We start from the raw sequence: 21,622 nt of genomic DNA, 5'->3' as shown, positions 1-21,622 counted from the left end.
TGCTTTCCTAGAGTAAAATTGACTGCCCCCCCCCTTTGTGTCTGCACTGCACCCACAACCAGAGCCACGGTGGGGTGGGAGGAGCCGATGGGGCATTCTGCTCCCGGCCCACAGTTGTGCATCTCGAGGCCAGGGGCCCTGTCTTTCATCGCTGTGTGCTTGGTGCCTCACCCAGTGCCTGGTCCCTGGCAGGTCTCAGTACATTGCTTCTATTGGTGCTGGATGGGAAGGTGGGTATGTGAAAGGCCCTGGAAGGATTTTCATTTCCAACTGCAGAAGGGTCTTGGACTGCGAACGGGGCTGTGAGGCTTTATTTATGCAAAGGAAAGTGCCTTCTCCCTCACTTCACCAGTTACTTCCCAGACACCCCCCGCTGCTCTGGGGTGTGTCCCAGGTAGCCAAGGCGGTTGGCAGTAGGCTCTCCTGAAGGCATAGTGTCTAGTATTGAGATGAATCCTTTTCCAGCTGCAGCTGGAGGAAAGTGCCTGCAAGAGAAGGGGGAGCCAAGTGGCAGGAGCCAGAGCACAGATGGTAGGAGCTTGATGGGATGCTCAGAGCATGTGCACACAGTTACTCAGTATCTGGGTCCTCTCCTGTGGTACAGGTTGGGCCACTCATACATAGAAAAAAAAAAAAAAACCCTAGTTGGGTTTTCCCTCACTTTGTCTGTGTCTTCTGCAAGTACCCAACCCCACTCTAAAAAGCTGGACCCCGGCCTGGGACTGGATCCTTAACATTCCCCTTCTGTTTGTTCTGGGTGTCGGGGTGGCAGGACAGGGTCTGGGGCTGAGGCTCTCTCTACCTGAAGCTTTGGCATAAACGGTCTGCTGGTCTGTGCTCTGGGCGACGCAGTATATGTAAAGCTTCTGGTCCTCAACCTTTTCCACGTCAACGTTCAGCACAGCCCACGTGGATTAGCCCCTCCCTCACATGAACCCCTGGTCGCCATCCCTTTACCTCTCTGTTCCCCCATCCTTCTCTTCCTCCCACCCTGCCTCAAGGACTAAAGTGGTTCTGGGCTCAGGGATCTGCCAGCAACCAGAGTCTGACAGCAGAGGTTGCATTCCGGCTGAGAACCAGAGGACCGTGTGGCTGGGGAAGGAGAGTGACAGGCAGGACTTCGACACCTCAACTGCCACGCGTGGCTGTCCCCTCAATGGCCAACACCCCAACGATGCGTACTTACTTTTTGAACCTGATGTTGAGATTTAGTGTGAACAGCCCCTCTTCCAGCCAGGTAAGCAGTTTTAGAGAAGATCTCATCTATCATGGCTGCCAGTGACCCTCCGTGGGCAAACCTAGGGGTGGGGGCAGGGGGCAAGGCCAGGGCTGGAATAACCCCACCTCCATCTTTCCCCAGGAAAGGAAAGGAAACAGATCTGGATCCCGTCTGATCAAACCAGTCAAAATCAGCTGATTTGTCTTCCATGTTGCTGCAGCATGTGTTAGCAACCACTGATACCATGATTTTATTTCACCAGGAAAAAAAACTTTTTTTGTTGTTAGAGTTAATGGAAAAACCTTTTTCAGATTCATCAGCTAATTACTGGCGGCAACTACCATAATTTGGAAAGGTGCACTCCTACAGGGAATGATAAAGCCCCTGAACTTTTGGGCTTTAGTCTCTAAACCATGACCTTGGGCCAGCTCTCATCTCACTAGTCACTATGGCCAATGTTGAGTCCACATTTTCAAGATGGGTAAACGTGGAAGTTAACTTAGGACCTATAAAGTGCTGACGAGATAGACTCCCGAGCAGTGCTGCCGGTGGAAAGCCGAGAGCCGGCTTCAGCAGTCTGATGCCAACACTTGCTTTATGTACAGCACATAAAACTCTCATTCTCACTTGTGTAAGCTGACCTTCATGCCAAAGCTCCATTGCTGGTTAAGCTGGGGACAATAGAAAGGCACCCAGCTGGGGGCCATGCAACCACACCCACCTGGTTTGACGCCTTGCCTCCATGTTCACTACATGTTTGATCTTGTAAAAGTTGCTAAACCTTTCTGAGCTTTAGTTTTCTCACTGTGAATTGTGAATAAAAATAATTTCTATCTCATTAGATCAAATGAGGTAATGTTTACAAAACTTCATGTATGCTTCTAGTCACCTCCCTTCCCATATTGCTTGAAGGAGGGGAAGAGTTGTTGCCAAAGAACCCTAAGCCTGCTCTTCCCTTGTCCTCACTGGCCAGGCAGGAGACCCATCCGCAAGTGTGTAGGTGCTGCAGGGTAGCTCTTGGTCAGCCAGAAGCCTACCGGGCCTCATTGCCTAGGGGCTGGGTGGGTACTTGTCAAGATAATAGAAAATACATATATTGGTCTCTGCCCCTTATTCCTGGCACAGAGCTCCTGAAACCCTCTATTTCCTGGGTGATAGGAGTGTCTTTTGTTCTAATGAGGCAACTCCCGGCCGGCTCCTGGTTGAGGGCTGGTCACCAGAAAGACCAAGCCATGATTGCAAGCTTGGAATTTTCAGTCCTGCCCCCCGCCCCTCCCCCAATTCTCTTGAGAAGAGAGAAGGGCTGAAAATGGAGTTAATGATTCATCATACCTATGTGTTGAAGCTTCCATAAGAATTCCAATTAGTATGGGACTCAGAGAGCTTCCAGGTTGGCGAACACATCCACACTTAGAAGAGTGACACACCCCAACTCCGCAGGGACGGGAGCTCCTGTGCTTGGGATTCTCCCAGACCTTACCTTATGGGTTTCTTCCACCTGGATGTTCATCCTTTATCATATCTTTAATAAACTGGTAACTATAAGTGTTTCTCTGAGTTCTGTGAGTGGTTCTAGTAAATTAATCCAACCACAGGAGAAGGTTCTGGGAACCACCAATTGTAGCCAAATCAGACAGAAGTTGTGGGTAACCTGGGGACCTACACTTGCCATTGGCATCTGAAGAAGGGTGGGAGCAGTCTTGTGGGACTGAAACTTTAACCTGTGGCATCTGGCACTACCTCTAGGTAGACGAGGTCAGAATGGAGTTAAATTGTAGGACACCCAGCTGGTGTCACAGAGCATTGCTTGTTGTGGGGAAAAATCTGAGAACATTTGGTAACCAGAAGTGTCAGAAGGGAAGTGTTCTATATGAGAGTAAAGGAGACTCACAGGAAAGACAGACGTAGCAGGGAAGAACTGGGTTTTTCCTTACCTAGGAGATAAACTGAACTGGGTTTTTCTAATTTGGTGCTAATTTCTTCTCTGGACCCCCTCAGTCCTCTGGCCTCAGTGTTGGGTGGTCCTCCTCTGACTCCACTGCCCCACCTCCATGAGGCCCTAAATAAAGTCAGCCACACTCCACCCTATCCCTGCCTTCTTGGGGGTGTTCCTCTTCAGAAGGGAGGGGACCCATGGCTTGGGTAGAGCTCTGACCTAGTCCCCCAGTGTCTGCCTGCACTAGTATGGAAATCAGTGTGCCCATGGAAGATACCTTAAGGATGGCCAAGGTGACAAAGGGCTGCAGTCTGAATCCATGGCCTGTAGAGGTGCTGACATCTATTAAGCTCTTTGAATTCTGTATAACTGCAATTGAGTCTCTCTCAGGCCTTGGGACCCTAAAGCTTCTCCTTCCCCCTCCTCCCTCTTCTCCCTTGCAGGAATTCTGAAACCAACAATAGCATTCAGTGAGTGTCTAAAGCAGGAACAAGGATGGAGAAGGCAGACAACCGTGGACATGGTGACCCAGTATTCTCGGGCAAGAAGCTCAGGGCCAGCCTTATTTCCCTCGTGAATGTATTTATGTCCAGCGTGAGTTCTTTTCTGGGTCTATTCCCAGTTTGGAGGCAATGGAGTACAGTGGAAGAAGCAATGGACTCGGAGTCCCAGCTCCTGCATTAGAGTCCTGGTCCTGACCTTGATTGCCTGTGTTACCTTGGGCAAGATAACTTATCTCTGTGTGCCTCAGTATGGCCTGAGAGCTATATTGTGCTTTATGGTTTATGAGCACATACATATAGGCCCATAATATCATATCTGTCAGCTATTCTGGAAGGTAGATATTATTGCACCAAGATTTAGGTAAGGAGACCAAAGGCTAGAGGTTAAATTGCTTGCTCGGTGTCTCCAAGCAAGCCTGACAGAGCAGGACTGGCAGAGCAGGACCGGAAACCTGGCTCCTAATTCCAGATCCTGTCTTCTTCCAAGTCCAACACATCCTTCTCAAAGTGGTTTCTAAGACCCCTTCTTACTGGAAAATTCCCAGACCTGAATAAGGAGGCTCTTTATTATCTGCACAGTGGGGACTGGACCAGATGACAGAATATCCTTCTAAGTCTGATACTGTGAGACTGGAGCCCAGAGCCTCCCACTCCCAACCCAACTCCTTAGAGAGAGGTGCAGATCCCAGAGCCTGGCTGCACCCAATCCATCTCCTGAGCCAAGCGCAGGAAGCAGCCAAAGATATCCCCCACCGGGCCTGCCTGTGGCCTTACCCTGGGGGCCCCTCCAGGTAGGGGCCTGGTTGGAAAAGACAGACAGACTTCTTCTTGGATGGGTGGAAAAAGGTGACATACTAGTAGTCTTGTCCTTCCGTTTCAATACACTTGGTGAAGATGTGACGGTCACTTTTGTCTGGGGAGAGATGGGGAGTGACACAGCTGAAGAAAGGAGTGCGTGAGGGCATGGGGCCCAGTCAGGATGAAGGGCCAGTCGTTCATCTGGCCCTTCAGATGGATGGAGCCCGGCCTCAGGTATAGGGTTGAGGAGAGAACCAGAGGACATACAGGCTCTGCTCTCAGGGAGCCTTCAATTGGAGAGCAAGGCATGGATCTGTCCTCAGGGCCCTCGGTCTGAGGGGGACACAGCCCTGTCCTTAAGGAGCCCTCAGTCTGAAGGGGATACAGCCCTGTCCTCAGGGAGCCCTGAGTCTGTGGGGACACAGCCCTGTCCTCAGGGAGCCCTGAGTGTTGAGGAAGAAACACTCATGAAGTTCGCTGGCTGAGAATAGATGTAGGGTCAGGGGAAGGTCAGATTTTAAGAGACCTTAAACATTGAAAATTAAAGTGTATGGCATTTAATTCACATATAATTCAAAATAACAATACTGAACAGAAAAATAAGGGCAGAAGAGTCCCCCAAAGTTCTGATTATTTTTCTCAAGGCGACTATAAGAACTATATCCTTTTTGGATGGAATCCAAAGTCTTCAAAAAATTTTGGTGCACCTGCTTTGTTTTTTCCCTAAACCCAATGTACCGCCCATTCATCACTGGGCTGGAAGAACACATATGTGAATGAGAGAGACAAGTTAACACACACGCTTGCTCACACACACGCACATGCAGGGAGATCAAAGTGGAAAACTCTATCACTCTGATCTGTGGGTGTTTCAGGAGAGCCTCTGGGCCTAGCAGAGCAGGGATGGTGTGCGGAGGTCTGCAGTGGGCAAGGGGGAGTCCTCAGACCTTTGTGCGGTGGGGAGGAGGACTTGGGATAAGGCTTGACAGTAAGGGAAGCACGCCGGGAGAGAAGGCAGCGGGGCAGGGAGCTGAGTCAGCCGTTCTCCAGTGGGTGCACTCTGGGCTGGGAGCAGAGGCAGCTGCTAGGGTGTGCTCTCTTCCCCTGGGAGGAGGGGAGCCAGGGCCCTGAGAGGATGCTTTTCTCATCCACCTGCCTGGGGCTGCAGTGGGAGGGGTGGAGTTAGCAGAAAAAACTTCTGGCTGAGAACTGGCACAGAGCTTGTGAATTTCCTTCTTGAGCAACTCTGACCACAGGGAAAGGGGCTGGCTGATCTTACCCTGGTGGGCTGGGGTGTACGTGTGCCGATGGGCCCTCTCCAGCCAGGCCTTACCTTAGGAAACCGTTAACACTAATGGGAGCTTGAGCCCTTGGATGTGGTTTCTGTTGGACTTGAAGGAGGGCAGTCTGATCCAGCCATCGGCCTTAGTCTTCTCCAGAAATTCGTGGTACAGGTTCAGGATGTCTGGACACCAGCTGGCATTGGGGAGGGCATAATTCTTCAAATCTGTCTTCTTCTGACAGAATCTTGAGACCTGGGCAGGAAAAATCAGGGAGACTAGAGAGCTTCCCAGGAGTTGGGCTGCTGCTTGGGCTTCGGGACCTGTAGGTAGTGTGCTCCTGGGTTCCTGGGCTCTTCAATCCCTTCCGCCAGTGTTGACTTGAGGGAAATGGCCCTTGGGGACTCCTGTGGGTGACCAGGGAAGGGGACACTAATGTGCAAAGGAAGGGAAGGAAAGGCATGGGGGCTGACAGAGGCATGCTGCTCTGTGGTGGCGCATTAAAATTGTCCTGTTTTAAAGCCTGTGAGCTATTCTTTGAGGCTGAGAACGGCTAGTATTAGCCCCACCTTGCAGATGGGGAAACCGAAGAAACACGGCTAAGGTTGCCAAGCTTGTCAGTGTGAGAGCTGATGGTCAGACTAGATCTCATCCTGAGACACTGTCTACCCTGGGGGTGTGACCACAGGTGAGGGCCATTGTTATCACCCCCTCACCTCAGGGGCTACTCCAGCTCTGTCCATAGCTGTGGGCCTGCCCGGGGAAGGGGGGCTCCTTTGAAACCTGTTTTGGGCGCCCACAGTGGTGCGGTACCTCTTGTGGGATGAGGAGGCATCCTCTGTGATGCCGGATGCTCACGCACCAAATGTACCTATGGGCAGTTGGCCACACACAGGGTCCTTTGTCTGGGGGTGTCGCAACTCAGCTGCAAGTCTGAGTCCCATAGGAGGAAAGTGAGTGGTGGCCACACAAGATTCAGATCAGGATGAAAGTAACCTGGTAGTCTTAGTTATGGATCTGGGCTGCTTGGTTTCCTTTGCCAAATCAAATAGCTCCCAACAAACTGCTCACCTGCCCCGGCCACAATCTGGGAAGAGGAGATTTGGGGTGCTCCCTACACCCGCGGCCCCCAAAAGAAGGACTGCCCATCTGGCTGAGCGGGGCACTCACTCACCAGGGAGTCCATGGAGGATCCGAATGCTGAGGCAGGGCTGAACGTGGGCAGGATGTAGGGGCCGCCAGGAAGGGCTCCGTGGTGGCCAAAGTCTTGCTGCCACCTGGAGGCCTCTTCTTATCATGGCTGAGCTCTGGGATCGGGTCGGCAGGGCTGCGGCAGCGAGGGGAGTGAGTGCACTTTTTCGGCTGCACCTTGGGGCTGTCGGGGCAGCCACCTCTGAGAGAAGCCTCACTCTCTGTCACAAGGCTTTCATTAGCAAGCTGCCACCGCAGATGATTAGGCAAGGCTGGGCTGGTTTGATACAACATCCATAGATGCTTGGGGACTTTACCTGCTCCAGAGCCCCCCACCCCCAGCACTTGGGGAGGGGCAGATGCTGCTTGGGCATGAATGCATAGCAGGACTGTCCTGAGTTCAGAAAGAAATATTTATTAAAGGAGCAAAAAAGTACATAATGAAATAGTATAACGTATATGAAGCTTTGGAGAGTTGCCCTGGAGTTTTTCTGGGGAGAACCCAGTAATATTCCCAGAAAGATAAGGGAGGTCTAATCCTTGATTGGAGGCCACTGGTGGAGTGTCTGCGTGTGTTGGTGGAGTGTTTGTGGCAGGTGCTCTGCAGCAAGACTCTGAAAGCTCTGGTATGATCCTGGGACTCAGAAAACCAACTCGCAGCCCTCAGCCACTCCCTTCTTCTACCTCATACAGAGGGCAGCCCAGGCAAGCCTCCACCTGCTGGTCCCTGGTGAGGACGGGGTGGGGAGGCGTGGGGTGGGGTGGGGGGAGGCCTTGGAAGGGGAGGTCAGAAAATCATTCAGGGAGGAAGCAGCTTAGCAAGGGCATTCTGTGCTTTGGGAACCCCAGGGAGCGGGTGATGGCAGCAGACAATGCTGGGAGTGAGGCGGGGAGCAGGGCAGAGGAGGCTTTGCTGATGTCGAGCCTGGAAAAGAGCCAGCTTTGAGTGGGGGGAGTGGGGAGGAGTGCTCAGTCAGCATCTGCAAGGGTGCGGACTCTTTTTGGTGGTGGTATTTCTTGTACTGAGTTAAAACTGCCAGTTTTCAACTAAAAGTCCCAGATTTTAATGCACTAGAATAAAGTGTGTTCTAAAGGTCAGAACTATGCAAAGATGGAATTATAATGATGATGATGATGATGATGAGTTTGGTAGGTTCTGAAAGATCGTACTGATTTAATATGGAAATTTAAAGATTTTATCCCACCTTCTGTAGTTAGCTGTCCTAGAAGACTAGGATATAAATATTTTCCTCATCTCTTGTCAAGGTTTGAAGGAAACTTCTTCAAGGACTGGGGGAACCCAGTTTTTTGGTTGGTATAGTCTCTGGGTCTAATCATAAATATTTGAGTTAGTTGTCAACATTTAAAAACAGGGAGTTGGGACTTCCCTAGTGGTCCAGTGGTTAAGAATCCACCTTCCGATGTGGGAGACGTGGGTTCCATCCCTTAGTTGGGGAACTAAGATCCCACATGCCATGGGGCAACTAAGCCCGTGCACTGCAACTAGAGAGAAGCCCTCGCACCACAACTAGAGAGGAGCCTGTGTGCTACAACAAAAGATCCCACGTGCCGCAACTGAGACCCAACACAGACAAAAATAAATAAAATAAAATAAAATAAAATAAAATAAAACAGGGAGTTTCATACAAAGCAGAAGGCCAAGGACCTCCAGATAAGTGGAAATATCTGGCAACAGGATCTTCATTCCTATGCAGTAGCCATGGGCTGGAGCGGATGCCCCGTGTCCTCTGGCTTGCCCCACCCTCCCCTGTTACTGAGCATTCCTTCATTCCCTCTGCCAGCCTCTATGTGTGATACTTGATTTGGGAGATGGGACTCGAGGAGGAGACAGGAGTGAAAAGAGGAATCTTAGAAAGGGTAGACGGACTGAAGAGGAGGCCGAGGAAGAGGGAGTAGGGAGAAGGAGAGGGATCCACAGGGGGCCCCGGAGGCTGGAAGCTGATCCCAGGAAGGTTGCCCCAGGAGGAGGCAGGGGCTGTTATCCCAAGAAGAATCAGTAGCTGAACCTGGGAAAGGAAATCCTTGTTTCATTGCCTCAGTTCATTGTCTGCTTCCTGACACAGAGCTCCTAAATCCCTTGAAGTTTCCTGGGTGACAGGAGTATCTTTTGTTCCAATGAGGTGGCTCTGAGTGGACTCCAGATAGCCTCAGGAGGGGGGTTGGCCACCAGAAAGACCAAGCCATGATTAGAAGCTTGGGATTTTCAATTTCACCTCTCATCCTTCAGGAAGGGGAGGGGGTTGGAGACTGACTTAATGATCCATCATCCCAAAGTGATGAAGCCTCCATAAAAATCCAAAAATTTAAAAAAATTCCAGGTTGGCACACCCCACCTCCATGGGGACAGAAACTCCTGCGCTCAGGATCCTCTCAGACCTTGCCCTATGTATCTCTTCATCTGACTGTTCATGTGTATCTTTTATCATACCCTTCATTAAATTGTAAGCTGGTAAATGTAAGTAAGTGTTTCTGTGAGTTTGGTGAACTGTTCTAGCCAACAATCAAATCCAAGGAGAGGAGGGCTCATGGGAACCTCTGATTTGTAGCCAAGTCAGACAGAAGTTGTGGGTACCTTGGTGACCTATTACTTGCGACTGGCATTTGAAGTGGGGCACAGTCTTGTGGGACTGAGCCTTTAACCAGTGGGGTCTGCACTAACTTTGGTTAGTGTCAGAATCGAATTATAGGGCATCCAACTGGTGTTGCAGAGAATTGCTTGGTGTGGAGGAAAACCCCACACATCTGACATCAGAGGTGTGTGTGAAAGTAAAGGGGAAACACAGGAAGTTTTTCCTGTAGGCACCCTCCTACTTTACTAGTTGTTTTGCAATTTTTGGTTAAATCAACTTTCAAATCCTTACATCATTGTGGTTACAAAAATTTTGTTCTCAGCCTTGCCATATGCTATAGTTAATTTTTCTTTCTTGTATAACTTTTATTTTCCTTGAATTGATAATATCCAAGGTTCAACTGGATGCTGTGGTCCAGGAGAATACAGGGAAATTAAAGGACAGTGGTTGAGATGACCAGCCTTCATTTCCCAGCTGGGAGGGGGGAAGAGTGAAAATAAAAGAAATGAAGATCTGGCGATGTATGTGATATTTAAGAGCAGGAATAATGGGATCAAGGGTATGACAGATGGAAGGTAATTAGAGAGAAAGATATCTGAGGAGAACGTCTATGATGATGGCAAAATTGTATGTGGGGTGCTGAATTCTGGTGGCTGGCATAAGATGGAGGAAGTTGGTTGTCCAAGGCCATCTAGGAAGAGAAAGATTAGGATTGTGAAGAAAGCGCTCTTTTCCCCCTTTTGGACTCCTTTCCCACCATTTCACACATCTTGTGGATTCTTTCTCCAACACAGAGCTCTTCTGACATGTGGGCTGGGAATTCAGCTACCCAGGGAGGTGGAAAGGTGCTTGGCTAGTGCCTTGAACATGGTCTTTGGCCACAGCCCTTCTCCTTCTGTGTGAACTCAGCTCAGAGAGAACAAAGAACACTCGGCTCAGAGAAAAAGCTTCTCCCCAGACCTGGATAAGCAATTAGAAAACAGGGAAGTCAGTGAAGGTTCAGCGTAATTCAGAACTCCTGTTGGATTCTCATTTAGCTTGTTGTCTGCCTGGTGCATTTCCTGTTTGGGACCTTGTGGGGGAATGTTGAGTTTGGGGCTTCTCTGGCTGAGCTATGACAAGTCCTCAGAAGCACATCCTGGGCCTGACCTGGCAGGTGGTGCACAGAAGAACCAGCGGTGGTGTGCTGGTAAGTGGTAAGGGATTAACAGCTCCTGGTGGGTGGAGAACTCTAATTGGTAGCATTTGCCAGCTTTTGTTGTGTAAATATTCCCATGGTGGCTGATTTCAGGCTAACATTATGATGCCACTGACCCTGACCATGAGGCTGGGAAGAGGTGTGCTCAACCAGCTCTTGCAAGCTGGTAGGCCCTGGCTCCGGCACACCACTGAACTGGAAAATTCTTTGGCTTGGAGCAAAGCAACATGGGTAACCAAGGCCGTCGTAGGTTTGGCAGGTCACTTCTCGGTCCTGGGTCCTCCCAAATGTAAACTCGTGCCCTCTTCTCTCTTTTCAAGTTCCCTTCCTTCACAAGACTGACTAGGCTATAGCACTGAGTCTCCCCAGCCTGCCCTCCTCCCTTGCTGCCCGCCAAACAAGTTCATAGGACATTTTTTTGTTTAAAGATTTTTGTGTTGTTTCAAGACATTTAAAGAGGAAAATTACAACATTTCCAGAAATCTTACAAAGTCCTCCTCATCTTGGGGGGACCTGGAAGCCCTCTCAGATCATTCTGGACATGCGGTGGAGCTCCCCTGATGGCCAGCAGGGCTGGCTGGCTCCCTGCTGTGATGGGGGATTCCCAGCACTTTGGAGGGGTTCTGCCTGGGATGACACCCATCTGGCCTTTCTGGATGAGGAAGGAACTTCCTTGGTAGCCTTCCTAGACACCATTGCTATTTAGTGCACTGTGAACTCAAATCCCTCCTGAAGACTCGGCCCTATAGGCTCACACAGGGCAATTTCTGGAGGGCTCCCCGACTGCCCATCTCCCTATCAGTTCATGGCTGATCTCCAGACTCCCGCGCAGGCTGGTCCTGCCCTCAGGGACACTTGGTTTTTTGACCTTCTTATGAGCTAAGCGTCAGGGGGCAGGCTGGACACGAGCCGCTATGCACTCAGAGAGCGATGGGCAAACTTGAGGGCCCCAAGAGGGGGCTGTGCTGGCCACGTTCCATTCAGGAGTTGCCACCATAGAATCCAGGCCCAGTTGCCAGCTCTTCTCATTTTCCCAAAAAAGCCAGCACAAATCCAGATTTTTATGTGAAAACTTCTAACTTTTAAATGTTACAACTAATGCATAAAATTTTGCATGAGCCAGACTCTGATTGGATCTTGTCTTGCACGCAGCTGATCATGCCCCCTGGTTCTAAGCTCATTCTTGGGCCTTTCTCACATCGCTCTTCCAGACGTTTCTTGCTTGTCTGCCCCAGATCTCTCCTCTCTGAGTCCTCCTAGGTCAGCTGTCTTTTCCTGGTTCCCTCAGGGAGGGACTTTCCTGAGATTCATTTTATACTCTGGTGCCCACAGTGGGCCCTTTGGAAAGGAAAATATGTTGGAACTGATTAATCATTTGGCTCTACGGTGCTTCAGGGTTTTTGTTTTATCCAGTTTCTAAGGTTCTTGGTCTTTGCTGTGGGTGGGAAGTGCTGATGGGAGGCTCGGCCTCAGACTGGTCAAGACAGGAGAAAAAGCTGTCTTCACTAAACCTGGGATACCGGGTGGAGTTAAAAGCAGTTGTTGCTAAGTACTCTGCCCAGAGGGGGGCTCTGGGTGGGCTGCTGGGATGCTCACCTGGGAGAAGAATAACACAGGGAGGGCAGGGCTGAGGCAGAAGACCCTATGCCCAGGGGAGCTGGGCAGCTGATAGGCAGCTGCTGGCTCCAAGAGCTGCTGCCTGGTGAGGTCACTGGGCTGAAGGAGAGGGTGGGCCCCCGGCAGAGTATAGGGTCAGGGAACTAGGCCAACCGAGGGAAGCCTGAGCTCCTCCCAGAAATGTGAGAGCCCGCCCCACTGCTCAGCTGGAACTGATTTCCTATTTGTGAAATGCTAAGAGGCAGAGAGAGGCAGGATCTCTAAGCTCAGAAAGTGACAAATCCTGAAGGGGTATGTGTGTGTGTGTGTGTGTGTGTGAGCGTGCACATGTGTGCTCATAGGCCTGGCCAGGCCTGCACCTGAAAATCTCCCTTTCTCATACCCAATCACTTGAGAGGTGGTACCTTCAAAACCAATGGGACAGTCACATCTGTTTTCCAAGCGTGGGGTACAAAGTAAGGTCACATTCATTTTATTTATTTATTTGGCTGCGCCAGGTCTTAGTTGCAGCCCGCGAGATCTTCATTGCCATGTGCGGGACCTTTAGTTGTGGCATGTGAACTCTTAGTTGTAGCGTGCAGGATCTAGTTCTCTGACCAGGGATCGAACCTGGGCCCCCTGCAATGGGAGCACAGAGTCTTAACCTCCTGGTGGCACAGTAGTTAAGAATCCACCTGCCAATGCAGGGGACATGGGTTCGAGCCCTGGTCTGGGAAGATCCCACATGCTGCGGAGCAACTAAGCCCGTGCGCCACAACTACTGAGCCTGCGCTCTAGAGCCCGCAAGCCACAACTACTGAGCCTGTGTCCCACAACTACTGAAGCCCACCTGCCTAGACCCATGCTCCGCAACAAGAGAAGCCACAGCAATGAGAGGCCCACGCACCGGAACCAAGAGTAGCCCCTGCTCGACGCAGCTAGAAAAAGCCTGAGCACAGCAACGAAGACCCAACACAGCCAATAAATAAATAAATAAATAAAATTAAAAAAACATATTAAATGACTAACACCTGCCCCCATGATATCCTGAGCCCCTTTCTCCCCTGAAAACTCTGAAGCAGGGTTTTGTTAACTGTTGAACTGGCTCAGGGCCCAAGTTCATGAGCCCTCCAAGTATAGGTGATGGTGACATCACCAACTGCTGCTAGGTGCACAGGACTCCTGCCCTCTTCCTCAGGGCCATGGGCATCCTGAGGTTGGAGTATGTCCACACAGGCTAATCAGATGGGTATGGAGTCAAGTCCCACGGCCCTGATGGGGCAGGGCGAGGGCCTGGTGAGAGCCATGAGGGCAAGTCCTCTTCAGGTTCCCAGGAGGAACCATGTCAAGCCCTGGGGGCAGGTGGAGGGAGATTCTCACTAGGTGATCCGGCTCCCAAGTGGCTCCTGGAGGAGGTTTTTTTTTTTTTTTTTGCGGTACGCGGGCCTCTCACTGTTGTGGCCTCTCCCATTGCGGAGCACAGGCTCCGGATGTGCAGGCTCAGCGGCCATGGCTCACGGGCCCAGCTGCTCCGCGGCATGTGGGATCTTCCCGGACCGGGGCACGAACCCGTGTCCCCGGCATCGGCAGGCGGACTCTCAACCACTGTGCCACCAGGGAAGCCCTGGAGGAGGTTTTGAACACTGTCCTTCGCAGGGGAGCCTCCCAAGACTCTCCCACCTCCAGCCTCCATCTCTGTGCTTCCCAAACAGGGAGGCCCCGCCTTTGTTGGGCAATTTCTCCTGCTACTCCCACCCCATAGTGACCCTTTCGACCTCCTCTATCCCCAGCCAGCCCTCAGACCTCCACGTAGTCGGCAGGAGGCCCCTTTCCTCTCTGAATTCTTCCCTCTTTCACAAGAGTTCCCAGAGCTCTCAGTCAGAAAGAGAGAAACAAATACCGTATGCTAACACATATATATGGAATCTAAGAAAAAAAAAAAGGTCATGAAGAACCTATGGGTAAGACGGGAATAAAGACACAGACCTACTAGAGAATGGACTTGAGGACACGGGGAGGGGCAGGGTAAGCTGGGACAAAGTGAGAGAGTGGCATGGACATATATACACTACCAAACGTAAAATAGATAGCTAGTGGGAAGCAGCCGCATAGCACAGGGAGATCAGCTCGGTGCTTTGTGACTGCCTAGAGGGGTGGGATAGGGAGGTTGGGAGGGAGGGAGATGCAAGAAGGAAGAGATATGGGAACATATGTATATGTATAACTGATTCACTTTGTTATAAAGCAGAAACTAACACACCATTGTAAAGCAATTATACTCCAATAAAGATGTTAAAAAAAAAAAAAACAGCCAGAATGATTAGCATCCAAAAAAAAACTGGTTCTTACTTCCCTGGGGGCTGGTAGGGCTCTATCTTCATACTTCCGGGGGACTGAGGGGAAACACTGGCATTCCATTCTTTGAGTGCTGGGAAAAGATCAAGTTTCATATTAAACTGGCCTGACCATGGATTCCATCCTCGAAGCCAGGTTGTCCAGGAGCATCTGGCTCTGGGGCTCTGCCCTAGATTCTGTCTATTGAGACAGAGAAAAGGACCTATTGGGAGGTCTCTTCCTTCCTGTTGCTGTGGTTCCTGGCCTAAAGCAATGTGAGGCAGCTTGGGAGATGTGGCCTCCTCTCCTATCCACAGCTGGGCACCAGGCACTTGACACACGGCATGACCACTGTTCCTTGGTGGCCCCGTCAGCAAAGAACAATGTTGTTAGAACTCTGGTGTAGAGTTCCTTGGTGCAGAGAAAGCCTTTCTCCCTCCCCAGTGCCCTCTGCTAGGCTGAGCTGGCCTGGCTCCTGGACACCGTGGACCTCAGTGCTTTACCCCCTGCCCCCACCTTCGGCAACTACAGTTCCAGAGTTACCTGGCTCTTTTAGTGCCTGCACAGGAACACACACACAGAGGCACGTGCATGCACTCACAAACATACTATGCATGCCCACATGCACTAACATTCACATGCACACTCACATTCATACACGGATGTGGACATGTGTGTATATACTCATGCACACAACACACCCATGGGTTTATGTGCACACATATATACATTTACACACATGCATGCATACTCATATGCATGTATATACAATACTTGTACGCATGTATTATATATACAATACACACAGGTGTACACACACAGCCTCACAAAAACACAAATATGAACACACTCACATGCACATAGAGACACAAATGCACGTGCATGCATACACATGGCATAAGTATCCACATTCGCATACATGCATGCTCACTCACACACTGAATCACATAAATATCACACATGTACACGTATGCACATACACTCACCCGTTTACATATTGTGATATTGAGAGTTATTGCCCCACACATTGCTCCTCATGGTTTAACGTTTTGCTTCTCCTTTAAAATGTGAAGATTCCAGCGAAGAGCCACTTCACTGGAGTGGCTCTTCAAAGAGCTTACTAAATGTAAGCAGTTAGTTATTTTACTTCTTAGTTTAAGTAGGATCCTGAAAGGGATGAGGGACAGACAAAAAATAACTGACGTCCATGGCTGTATCTTAGCAGTAGTCCAGAAGTTTTTGCCCCAGAGATGAACAGAAGTAAACAGAGGTCAGTCATGATGGGGAAGGGTGGCCGAGGAGGCATGTCCCCAGTATGAAGATTGTTTTTGGGAGAGAAGGGATGAAATGGAGACAAAGTAAAAGAAAGGAGGAGTAAAAGTGGCTCTCTGTCTACTGAGGCTCATTTAGGAGCACTACAGTTCAGAGGTTGTAACTCCAGAGTTCTTCAGAAATGTGGGAAAGTTTGTGGGGCATGTCACAAATGGCTGAGGATGTGGGTGACTTTATGGAAGCATTTCCCCCCAACATTTTAGATATGGGTGAGGTAGATATTATTCCTGGGTCTTAACTTCAGTACTTTTCCTTTTATCACATTTATCCTTACCTGTGCAGGATTTATTTTTTTTTTTGAGAACAATAAGTTACTTCAGAGGGAATTGACAGCTGGCCGAGTGCTTCTCCTTAGAAAACTTATTTCATTTGTATTCCTGAGTCAGCTAATGTGCATTTAGAGACAGTTAGCTACAACTCTATAACGTCTGTCTGCAGTCCTCTACACTTTTACTTACTTATTATTGTTATTATTTTAGAGGTTGTTTTTTCCCTGATCCTAAATGGAAACTAATGATATCTACTATCAAATTTTGCCCTATTATTAAATTTTAATCAATTTCTTGATTGGGGTATCATTCTTTATAAAGTATAAAGTTTTCAAAATTCAAATTTGAAAACTCTGGCCTTCAGACATAAAAGAAATGTCTCTTCCACCTCTGCCTTCTCCAGGATCTCTCACCAGGGCCTAGCACTTACTCCATCACACTTTTACACACTTCAGTGTCTGAGTCAGTAATCACAGGGGACAATAAATCCCAGTGTTGGAAGCTTGGGGATCTGGTCTGGAGTCAGGAGGACCCAGATGCAAATCCCAGGTTTGCTTCAGCTTCCTCATCTGTAAAATGGGAATAATCAGAGTACCTATTTCATAGAGTGGCGGTGTGATTTTGGGAAATTTACTTAACCTCACACAGTTTGCTCACCTGTAAAATAAGGCCATCAGTAGCATCTAAGAAGGAAAGGGGGTGAGGTAAGTAACGTGTTTACGCAATGCCTGGAAAATTGTAATTTTAAGAAATAGCTACTACATTTTTTTCTTTTTACAATACTTGTACTGCAGTAGGCTTGAACCACTCTGGAGGAGACTTATGGGCCAATTCACCTTCGTTCACTCATGAATACAACCTCTTCACAGGCAGCCTCTGCATGTAATCTTGAACATTGCTTCTCCCCTGTGGCAACTCAGGACACCATCAGCTGAGGAGGGCAAAATCCTTGCATTAAAATCTATTGTACATGTGCTTGTAAAGATTCTTTAAGGCCAATGTAAATCACTGCCACCTGGAAGTTGACAGCCCTTAGCTTCTGACTCTCTTCCTTCTCCCTCCCCTTTTGTACTTGGCTAGATTGCCTTGCACTGGAAGCAAAAGGCTGAAGGCATAAAAGGTGGTGAGTGAACTATCACAGCTCAAGTCCCGCTCTATCCAGCCCCAGAGGTGAATCATCCTTTTGTCTGGCGTATCCTACCTGTTAGTTACTTAGACGTTTCCCTAACAGATTCACTGCCATAGTATCGCAGTGCTTGTGTTCCAGTAACCCTTATTTTATTTAAGAATGGCCCCAAAGCACAAGAGTAGTGATGTTGGCAATTCAGATATGCCCAAGAGAATTGCCAAAGAGATAGTCCCTCTTTTAAGTGAAAAGGTGAAAGTTCTCAACTTAATAAGGAAGGAAAAAAAATTGTATGCCGAGGTTGCTAAGATCTGTGGTAAGAATGAATCTTTTTTTTTTTTTTTTTTTTTGCGTTACGCGGGCCTCTCACCGTTGTGGCCTCTCCCGTTGCGGAGCACAGGCTCCGGACGCACAGGCTCAGCGGCCATGGCTCATGGGCCTAGCCGCTCCGCGGCATGTGGGATCTTCCCAGACTGGGGCACGAACCCGTGTCCCCTGCATCGGCAGGCAGACCCTCAACCACTGCGCCACCAGGGAAGCCCCAAGAATGAATCTTCTATCCGTGAAATTGTGAAGAAGGAAAAAGAAATTCATGCTAGTTTGCTGTTGCACCTCAAACTGCAAAAGTTATGGCCACAGTGCATGGTAAGTGCTTAGTTAAGATGGAAAAGGCATTAAATTTATACAATATTTTGAGAGAGAGATATCACATTCACATAACTTTATTACAGTATATTGTTATAATTGTTCTATTTATTATTAGTTACTGTTGTTCTCTTACTGTGCCTAACTTATAAATTAAACTTTATCATAGACGTAAGCAGAGGAAGAAACATAGTATATATAGGGTTTAGTACTATCCAAGGTTTTAGGCACCTACTGGAGGTCTTGGAATGTATCCTCCATGGATAAGGAGGACTAGTGCTTATTATCTGTGACTGCTTTTGTGCTACAATGTCACAGTTGTGACAGACTGTATGACCTACGAGCTTAAATATTTATCATCTAGTTCTTTAAGATAAAGTTCGCTGACTTCTGCCCTGTTAAAATAACAGAATTGACTAGATAGAGTTGCATAAAGATGTTAAAGAAAAAAAAAAAAGACCAGTTTGTTCGTATTCCATAATTCCCTTCCTTCAGGGAAAGGGTTTAAGTAGTTTTATTAAGATTTTGAGGTTAAGATATCAGTGGGAAAACTTTCTGATTTCTTATTACTTTGTCAGATAACTCGGCAATTTGGTAAGATTCAGGTCATAGTACTGAAAGGTTTTTGAGAGTTAAAGATAAGTGGAATGCGTTTGAAAAAGCTCTGCTATTGAGAATGGCTGTAGCCTAGGAAGAACCTGGCCGAGAAGGAGTAGAAGAAAAGTTTCTTCTTTGAAGAAAACTTTAAAGTCTCTTGCTTGGGCAATTTTGATTTCGTCTGAGCAATAAATTAAACAAGATCTGCAAAATAAACATATCACAAACACAAAATTGATATATTTTCCAGCCCACTTAATTTTTAAACAATTAAAATAATTTAAATTTTATTTAGTATCAATACAAATCATATTTTTGCTTTTACTAGAAACCTTATTATAATAGTATTTTTAATGAGATCAATGAAACAGAATACATCAGTCAGTTTTATCCTTGTAATGTGACTGACAAAGGACTCCTGGAATGTAAGTGACAGCTCTGCTGTTTTCTTGTGTTTGCTCTTCAAAAGTTTGCTTTACTCAAATTTGATTTTACAAAAGACCTATATTAGTACCTGTTTTCACTAACTGAAAGATACCTGAAGAGGATTTTCGCTTTTATGAAAAAAGTTGAAACGCAAAAGTAGCATTCAGCATTTTACAGCCAGCTTTTAATTTTTTTTATTTTTAAAATTTTTCTTGGCTGCCATGCTGCGCAGCATATGGGACCTTAGCTTCCTGGCCAGGGATTGAACCCACACCCCCTTGCATTGGAAGCACGGAGTCTTAACCACTGGACCACCAGGGAAGTCCCTACAGCAAGTCTTTTAGATGCAGTGGGTACCCGGAGCAGCAGCGAGAGTGGCACTGCCAACTCCTTCCCAGGGAACTACACTCAGTATCCCAGCAACAAGCAGCCACAGCTTTGAACTGTGCCTGTGAGCATCTGTGCTTTATCTCAATTTATTAGCAAGATGTGTCCTTAGGTAATTGCTTCTTTGCTTTACACTATTTCAGTTTATGAAAGGTTTCATAGGAACATTGTACTTTGGGATAATGGGGGAAACACGTACTTACATTTTTTTCAATTACTTAAAAAAAATTATTTATTTGGTTGCACCAGGTCTTAGTTGTGGCAGGCGGGCTCCTTAGTTGCGGCATGCAAACTCTTAGTTGAGGTATGCATGTGGGATCTAGTTCCCTGACCAGGAACTGAACCCAGGCCCCCTGCATTGGGAGCGCAGAGTCTTAACCACTGCGCCACCAGGGAAGTCCCTGTACTTTCATTTTAAGTATTATCTTTTTTTTTTTTTTTTTTTTTTTTTCTTTTTGCGGTATGCGGGCCTCTCACTGTTGTGGCCTCTCCCGTTGTGGAGCACAGGCTCCGGATGCGCAGGCCCAGAGGCCATGGCTCACGGGCCCAGCCGCTCCGCGGCATATGGGATCCTCCCAGACCGGGGCACGAACCCGTATCCCCTGCATCGGCAGGCGGACTCTCAACCACTGCGCCACCAGGGAGGTCCAAGTATTATCTTTTTAAACAGATTTGTTGAGATAAAATTTAACATACAATTCACACGTTAAAGTATATAATTCAACGCTTTCTGTATATTACATTAAATTTTAAAAGTTGTGGTAAAAAAAAATATAAAACTAGCCAGTTTAGACACTTTCAAGTGTACAACTCAGTGGCATTAATTACATCCACAATATAGTGTAACTATCACCTCTATTTCCAAAACTTTTTCATCATCCCGAAAAATTCTGTACCTATTAAACAATAACTTCCTATTCTTCCCTCTCCCCAGTCCCCTTTTAACCTCTATTCTATTTTCTGTCTCTATGAATTTGCCTACTCAAGAGACTTCACGCAAGTAGAATCATACAATATTTGTCCTCTTTTGTCTGGCATATTTTGCTTAGCATGTTTTCAAGGTTCATCCATGTTGTAGCATGTGTCAGAATTTCCTTCCTTTTAATGGCTGAATAATATTCTATTTTATGGACTTTGCTTACCCATTCATCTGCTGATGGACACTTGGATTGCTTCTACCTTTTGGCCATTGTGAATAATACTGCAATGAACACTGGCATATAAGTACCTGTTTGAGTCCCTCTTTTCAATTCCTTTGGAATGGCTGGGTCATATGGTAATTTTATGTTTAGCTTTTCGAGGAACTGCCAAACTGTTTTCCATAGTGGTCACACCAATTTATATTCCCACTAGCATTGTCTGAGGGTTATGCCAACACTTTTTATTTTCCACTTGGGTTGTTTCCACCTTTTGGTTGTTATGAATAATGCTGCTATAAACTTTTGTGTACAAGTTTCTGTGTGGACATATGTTTTCATTTTTCTTGGACATATACCTAGGAGTAGAATTCCTGGGCCATATAGTAATTCTCTGTTTAACCTTCTGAGGAACCACCAAACTGTCTTCCACAGCAGCTGCACCATTTTATATTCTGACCAACAATGTAGGAGGGTTCCCATTTCTTCATATTCTCGTTGACACTTGTTATTTTCCATTAAAAAATTATAGTCATCTCAGTGAATATGAAGTGTGGTTTTGATATGCATTTCCTAATGACCAATGATGTTGAACATCTTTTCATGTGCTTGTTGGCAATTTGTATACCTTATTTGGAGAAATGTCTAATCAAGTCCTTCGCTCATTTTTAAATTGTGGGCTTTTTTTGGGTTGAGCTTTAAGAATTTTTTATATATTCTGGATACTAAACCCTTATCAGATATATGATTTGCAAATATTTTCTCCCATTCTATAGGTTGCCTTTCTACTTTCTTGATAATGTCCTTTGATGCATAAAAGTTTAAAATTTTTTATGAGGTCTTGTATGCTGCAACTTTGCTGAATTCGTTTATTAGCTTTAGTTTTTTTGTAGATTCTTTGGGATTATCTACATATAGACCCTGCCCCACCACCAACCCCCAGCCCAATTCATATGTTGAAATCCTAATGCCCAGTGTGATGGTATTAGTAGGTGGGGCTTTGGGGAAGTGCTTAAGGTGGAGCCCTCATGAATGGGGTTAGTGTCCTTATAGAAAAG

At 47.4% G+C, this 21,622-nt stretch overlaps 1 protein-coding gene across 1 annotated transcript; it reads right to left on the bottom strand.

The window, feature by feature from the left end:
- Nucleotides 1-438: 438 nt before the first annotated feature.
- On the bottom strand, nucleotides 439-7,034 carry THEM5 (thioesterase superfamily member 5; the record flags this gene model as incomplete). The annotated part of the gene is given in 9 exon segments (XM_081258316.1): nucleotides 439-485; nucleotides 803-909; nucleotides 1,187-1,227; nucleotides 1,229-1,298; nucleotides 4,433-4,512; nucleotides 4,516-4,597; nucleotides 5,807-5,991; nucleotides 6,911-6,997; nucleotides 6,999-7,034. Coding segments are annotated over 9 exon segments (735 nt in total).
- Nucleotides 7,035-21,622: the final 14,588 nt, after the last annotated feature.

Source organism: Mesoplodon bidens (genome assembly GCF_964165515.1).
Source record: "Mesoplodon bidens genome assembly, chromosome: 2".
Classification (NCBI taxonomy): domain Eukaryota; kingdom Metazoa; phylum Chordata; class Mammalia; order Artiodactyla; family Ziphiidae; genus Mesoplodon; species Mesoplodon bidens.
Note: the sequence above shows the minus strand (reverse complement) of the source record. Positions and strands in the feature narration are given on the sequence as shown.